The 6,783-nt window shown below is 38.3% G+C and overlaps 1 protein-coding gene across 1 annotated transcript; it reads left to right on the top strand.

Moving 5' to 3' along the window:
• The first annotated feature begins 1,628 nt into the window (after positions 1-1,628).
• Positions 1,629-5,065, top strand: LOC145957190 (uncharacterized). The gene is made up of 2 exons (XM_083073407.1): positions 1,629-4,529; positions 4,574-5,065. The coding sequence occupies exons 1-2, from the start codon at positions 1,629-1,631 to the stop codon at positions 5,063-5,065; spliced, it is 3,393 nt and encodes a 1,130-aa protein (XP_082929533.1).
• Positions 5,066-6,783: the final 1,718 nt, after the last annotated feature.

The raw sequence follows: 6,783 nt of genomic DNA, 5'->3' as shown, positions 1-6,783 counted from the left end.
GATATTCATTCACATCTTCGACGGGGTTCGAATTTGTCCATCCCGCCCTCGCTCCTGAACTTTTTTTTCTTTTTTTTTTCTAATAAATATGAAAAAAAAATTAAAAATAAAAGAAAAATAAGATAATACAAATTTTTATATATAAAAGTTTCTAATTTTAGTTTATATATATATATATATATATATATAATTTTTTAATTATATTATTAATTAGGGCAGGGGTGGGTACGGGGACATGGGTGGGGCGGGTATTAACATCTCCGTCCCTGCCCCTATTCCCGATTTTATTAATCGGGAAAAACCCGAACCCGATAAACACATATTTTTTCCGTCCAAATCGAAGCAGGTTCAGAAAGGTATCTACGGGTCGAGTTAGATTACCATGCCTAGTTACAATGAGTAGAGGATGGCGCGTGAACAACATGTGCCTGACAAAATAGAGAAATGGAACAATAGGTCAAAAACTTTGATGACGTCAATGTTTACAAGGATAGGTAATGCTTGACGAGGCGAACTAAACTTTATGTTCATTAGAGAAAATGATTGTCACTAACAACAACGGATGGTGCCTGGTTATGACAAAGAAATCGAAGAACAAGGAGAAGGCACGAGGGAAAAAAGAATAGCAGTAAAAAAACACCAAGGTTAAAAAAAGACATTTAATATTGTCATATAAATTTAATTAACAAATTTAGGTTATAAATCTCATCTGATCACTTAAATATTCATAAATCTAACAGTATTTATTAGTTCTCCATTAGTGAACCACTTATTTTATTATTCATTGTTGACAAAGCTTCATAAATAAATGCGATACACCTTTTTGGTATACGAATTTTGTTGACTGTTTTACCCCTTAGGTTTCAAATCTTTCTCTCCCATATTTATTTTGTTTTTACTCTCTCTTTTCTTGTACCCTTTCGTAAATTTATTTTTCAAACTTCTCGCATCCTCTAACTAATTACTCATAACCTCCCACACTTTGAATGCTAGTCACATATATTTAACTTTAATTATTATTATTATTTAAAAAAATACACACAAACATTAAGTGTCTTTTTTTTTCTAAGTATAATGATTATTGTCTGTACAATTTACATAATCTGGATTATTATTTTCCATATTTTCATCTATTATTTCTCCCACGTAAGAATTAATTGGCTAATTAAATTCAAATTTCAAATATTTTGTTATTCTTACTCTTAATCTCAAGAAGTCAATTGAAATATATTATATAGTCTTTTGTTGTTTGTTATTTCATATTAACCACCTTAATTCTTTTTCCATCACTGTACAATCTCCTCGTGTTTAATCTTACCCGTAATTTGTTATGCGATATTATTTTCTGTTGTAAAGCAGTTAGGTTGTTACAGCTGCTTTCTTTTTCGTTAGCTTTTATTCTTCATTCTCTTGTATATAAATTGCTATTCACTCAATAAAGAGATCAAGCTGTTGTTTGATCATTTTCTGTATCTGTGTGTATTTTGTGCTTTTCTTTGTTTCTGCATTATGGATGCCATGTTCTTTGATATGGTATCAGAGCTCTTCATGTGAAGAGCTCTGCTGCGTACTCTCGCTAATCTTCTTCATCAATCATGAGTGAAATACATAATCAAACACCTATTACCATGGATAGCTTTCTATATCTTCATCCAAATGAAAACCCAGCGATAGCTCTTGTCTCGCCGGTTCTTGATTCCAGAAACTATCATTCATGGAATAGATCCATGATCACCGCATTGAGTGCCAAGAATAAACTGGAATTTGTTGATGGAGCTGCACCTGAACCTCCCAAAACTGATCGAAACTACGGAGCATGGCGACGCTGCAACAACATGGTTGTATCCTGGATCGTACACTCCGTTTCTCTTCCGATTCGACAGAGCATTTTGTGGATGGACAAGGCCGAGGATATATGGCGGGATCTGAAATCGCGTTACTCACAGGGTGACCTTCTACGAATATCTGATCTTCAACACGAAGCCTCATCAATGAAGCAAGGTAACCTTTCTGTAACAGAATTCTTTACCAAACTGCGCGTAATATGGGATGAGATTGAAAACTTCAGGCCTGATCCTGTTTGCACCTGCGTTGCCAAATGTTCTTGCTCTGTTCTTGGCATCATATCCCAGCGAAAGCTTGAAGATCGCGCGATGCAATTTCTTCGAGGACTAAACGAGCAATACAGCAATGTTCGTTCACATGTACTCCTCATGGATCCAATGCCTACAATCTCAAAAATCTTCTCATACGTTGCACAACAGGAACTCCAGCTAATGGGAACCAATATTGATAATACTGGATTAGATTCTAAGGAGAGCTTGATCAATGCAGCGAGCTCCACCTCACCCATGTGTGGGTTCTGTGGAAGGATTGGACACACAGAAAATGTTTGTTACAGGAAGCATGGCTTTCCTTTGAGCTATGACGCAAAGAATAAAGGAAGTAACATAAAGAGTGGGAAAATGTGCACCTATTGTGGAAAATCTGGACATACCGTTGATGTATGCTACAAAAAGCATGGGTTTCCTCCGGGACATAAATTCCATAATATGAAGAACAATGTGAACAGCGTGGTGACAGTTGATAGTAAGTTCACCAATGATCAAAAGCAGCATCATGAGTCACAGGAAATTCGCTTTTCACCACAACAATACAAGGCTTTGCTTGCCTTGATCCAACAATCACCTCGAGAAAGTTCAGCTTCTCCTCCACGTCATGTAAGCCAAAATGCCTCAATTTCCTCATGCTCTACCCATCCCACACCCTCAGGTATGTCTTCCTCCCCCACAACCTCCATCTCCTGGATTCTAGACTCCGGAGCAACCGATCATGTTTCTTCATCTTTAAGCCATTTTCACTCTCACACACGAATCACTCCTTTATTGGTTAAGTTACCAAATGGTCATCATGTTCATGCCACTCATTCCGGAACGGTGCACTTTTCTCCTTCCTTAACCTTGACTGGTGTCCTTTACATACCGTCCTTTCAATTCAATCTCATTTCCATTTCTAAGCTTACTTCCACTAATTCCTGTACACTCATTTTTTCTACTAATTCATGCATTTTTCTCGGTTTTAAGCCACACACTAAGGGATATCTTGTATATGATCTCCATTCTAATGCCATTACCACCTCTCGCAATATTACCTTTTATGAAGACCATTTCCCATCTTTATCTCATGCACAGCCACCTTCAACCTGTACCTCTCCTTCCCTAACTCCTTTCACATACACCGACCCCACCTTTTTATCCCCTCCTCCTTCTATTATCTCTACACCTCCCTCATCATCTCCTCCTAATCCTACCCCTGATCCCCCAACATTCCGTCGCTCTACTCGACCCAGACACCCACCCTCTTACCTTCAAGACTATCATCGCGCTCTTGCTACAACTGGTATCTCTTCCTCGCTGGGTGACAGGTATCCTCTCAGTTCTGTTTTATCATATTCTCGCCTTTCTTCTTCTTTTCGTAATTTTATTTTCTCCATCACCTCTACTACTGAGCCTTCTTCTTATGTTGAGGCGTCTCGACATGATTGTTGGATCAAGGCCATGCAGGCCGAGTTACGTGCTCTAGAAGCGAATAACACATGGACTCTCACTACTCTTCCCTCCCACAAGACGGCCATCGGATGTCGCTGGGTCTATAAAGTTAAATTTCACGCTGATGGCTCCGTCGAACGATACAAAGCCCGCTTAGTTGCGAAAGGATACACACAGTTGGAAGGTTTAGATTTTTTGGACACCTTCTCACCAGTGGCTAAGCTTACCACTGTGCGTTTGTTGCTCGCCTTGGCCTCTCTTCAAAATTGGCACCTCAAACAACTGGATGTCAACAATGCATTTCTTCATGGTGATCCTCACGAAGAGGTTTACATGCAGCTCCCTCCTGGTCTTTCCACCGACAATCCCAATCTTGTGTGTCGTCTTCGACGTTCGCTCTACGGCCTCAAACAAGCGAGCCGACAATGGTTTCATCGTCTCTCTACTTTCCTGGCTTCTCATGGGTATCTTCAATCAAGTTCTGATCATTCTCTTTTTATGCGTTTCATAGACAACACAACTACCTTTCTTCTTGTTTATGTCGACGATATCGTCCTAACAGGCAATAACCTTGTTGAGATTCATCACATTACTGCTCTACTGGATCAAACTTTCAAAATCAAAGATCTTGGTGATTTAAAATTCTTTCTTGGTCTTGAGGTGGCTCGTTCTCGAACAGGTATTCATCTTTGCCAACGCAAGTATACCTTGGATATACTTTCTGATGCTGGTATGCTTGAATCACGACCTGTTTCAACACCCATGGATTACTCCACTCATCTACAAGCTACTTCTGGTACTCCTCTATTTGATGTTTCTGCTTCCTCTTATCATCGACTTGTTGGTCGTCTTATTTACCTTACCAACACTCGGCCAGACATCACTCATGTTGTTCAACAACTTAGTCAATTCATGGCACATCCCACGACTGATCATTCTCAAGCTGCTTTTCGTGTCCTTCGCTACCTCAAAGCTCTCCTGGTTCTGGCATTTTCCTTCCTGCTCATGGTGATTTGCGCCTTAAGGCTTTCAGTGATTCAGATTGGGCTGGGTGTCCTGATTCTCGTCGCTCTATCACTGGTTTTTCTATATTTCTTGGAAACTCGCTTATTTCGTGGCGTTCAAAGAAGCAAACCACGGTTTCCCGCAGTTCTTCCGAAGCCGAGTACCGTGCTCTGGCGTCGACTACCTGTGAACTTCAGTGGCTCACTTATATTCTTAAAGACACTCACGTTCCTTTCGTTCAACCTGTCATCCTCTACTGTGATAACAATTCTGCCATTCAGATTGCATCTAATCAGGTTTTCCACGAGCGTATCAAACACATCGACATCGATTGTCATATTGTGCGCGAACGTCTTAATAATGGTACTCTGAAGCTTTTGCCGATATCCTCGTCCATGCAGATTGCTGACATCTTCACCAAAGCTCTTCCCCCGTCATCTTTTGATCGTCTCTGTTCCAAGCTGGGCATGATGAACATCCATTCCCAGCTTGAGGGGGGCTCTTACCCGTAATTTGTTATGCGATATTATTTTTTGTTGTAAAGCAGTTAGGTTGTTACAGCTGCTTTCTTTTTCGTTAGCTTTTATTCTTCATTCTCTTGTATATAAATTGCTATTCACTCAATAAAGAGATCAAGCTGTTGTTTGATCATTTTCTGTATCTGTGTGTATTTTGTGCTTTTCTTTGTTTCTGCATTATGGATGCCATGTTCTTTGATATTTAATAGCATATAGCTAATAAGCTAAATTGAGATGCATTTGCATATTTTTTTTATTTTTTTTATTTCTTTTCTCTTTTTTTCTTTTTTTTTTTTCATTTTTTCAATTACAAGTGTTTTTTTTTCACATCTATTTTTTTTTTCCTTTTTTTATTTTATTTTTTCTTCCTATCTTAGTGTACAGTTTAAAATGAATGAAGATATACAATGACAATAATGATATATAAAAATTAAGACGTTGCTTAAGTGTCTCAATTTATATGCAACTTGATTTTCTTTAATTTTTTATTATTTTTGTTTTTGATTGCTTTAAATTTGATAATAATAATAATAATAATAATAATAATAATAATAATAATAATAATAATAATAATAATACCATAAAAGTATAACGATCCGCCGTGGCTGTCACACTACGAAACAACACTACATACTACTCCATCTCTCAACATCACTTTAGCTTGGCTGGCTGAAAACAATTCATCCTCCCCCTAAGGGAAAAACCAACTCCATATTGGCACAATCTGTAACGACCCGGCTGTTCACTACACACTACACCGTACACCTGAAACCGGACAGAAAAGAACAAGTGTATACATATAGTGTCTAGAATATACATATATACATGTCCAAGTTTGACTAGATTCAAAATGTACAACAATACATCCAGAGCTACTACACCAAGTAGCTAAAACACCAAAACATTCATAAGAAATAAGCTTTATCTGCCAGCTACCGACCTGCCACAAGCCACCAACCTATCCCTGCTCTGCTCCCATACATAGTATGATCATCGCAGTCCAAACCACATGGAAACAACAAGGGTAAGCTAGTGAAAAGAAACAACATACATATATATAAATTTAAGAATAGTAAACAGCTACAACTATTAGAACATCAATTAGCTTAACAACATCAGCTATATATATATATATATATATATATATATATATATATACATAACAACACACATCTCACATCATTCAACAATAACAACAGTACACATCAATAGATAGTAGTAAACACACAATGCGTCGTCACGCATATCAGCTCGGAGATCTCCTACAACAGCTTAGCCTTACGGCCTACAACAGCTCCTATCAGCACGGAGCACAGCACCGACTTAACGGCTATAACAGCACCACAATAGTGGCTAACAGCACCGACATAGCGGCTATAACAGCACCACAATAGTGGCTAACAACACCGACATAGCGGCTATAACAACACCACAATAGTGGCTAACACAGCATACAGCTCAGCAACTAACAGCACAGCAAAACAGCTCACAGCACAACACAACAAAATTAGCATACATCACAACTAAGTAGTATTCAACACAACTTACTACTCACAACTCGGCTCATCATTCTAGAGCACAGCCATATTATAAATCAGCATTTAAAATCATCAATAACAGCCCAGCTCAGCACAGCGATATACATCTATTACAGCTTAACATCATATTTCAGCATCTACATCTAGTCAGCACAACATATTTATCAATTACAT

The sequence above is a fragment of the Cajanus cajan genome, chromosome 4 (assembly GCF_000230855.2).
Source record: "Cajanus cajan strain Asha chromosome 4, NIPB_CcT2T_4, whole genome shotgun sequence".
In the NCBI taxonomy this organism is placed as follows: Eukaryota; Viridiplantae; Streptophyta; class Magnoliopsida; order Fabales; family Fabaceae; genus Cajanus; species Cajanus cajan.
Note: the sequence above shows the minus strand (reverse complement) of the source record. Positions and strands in the feature narration are given on the sequence as shown.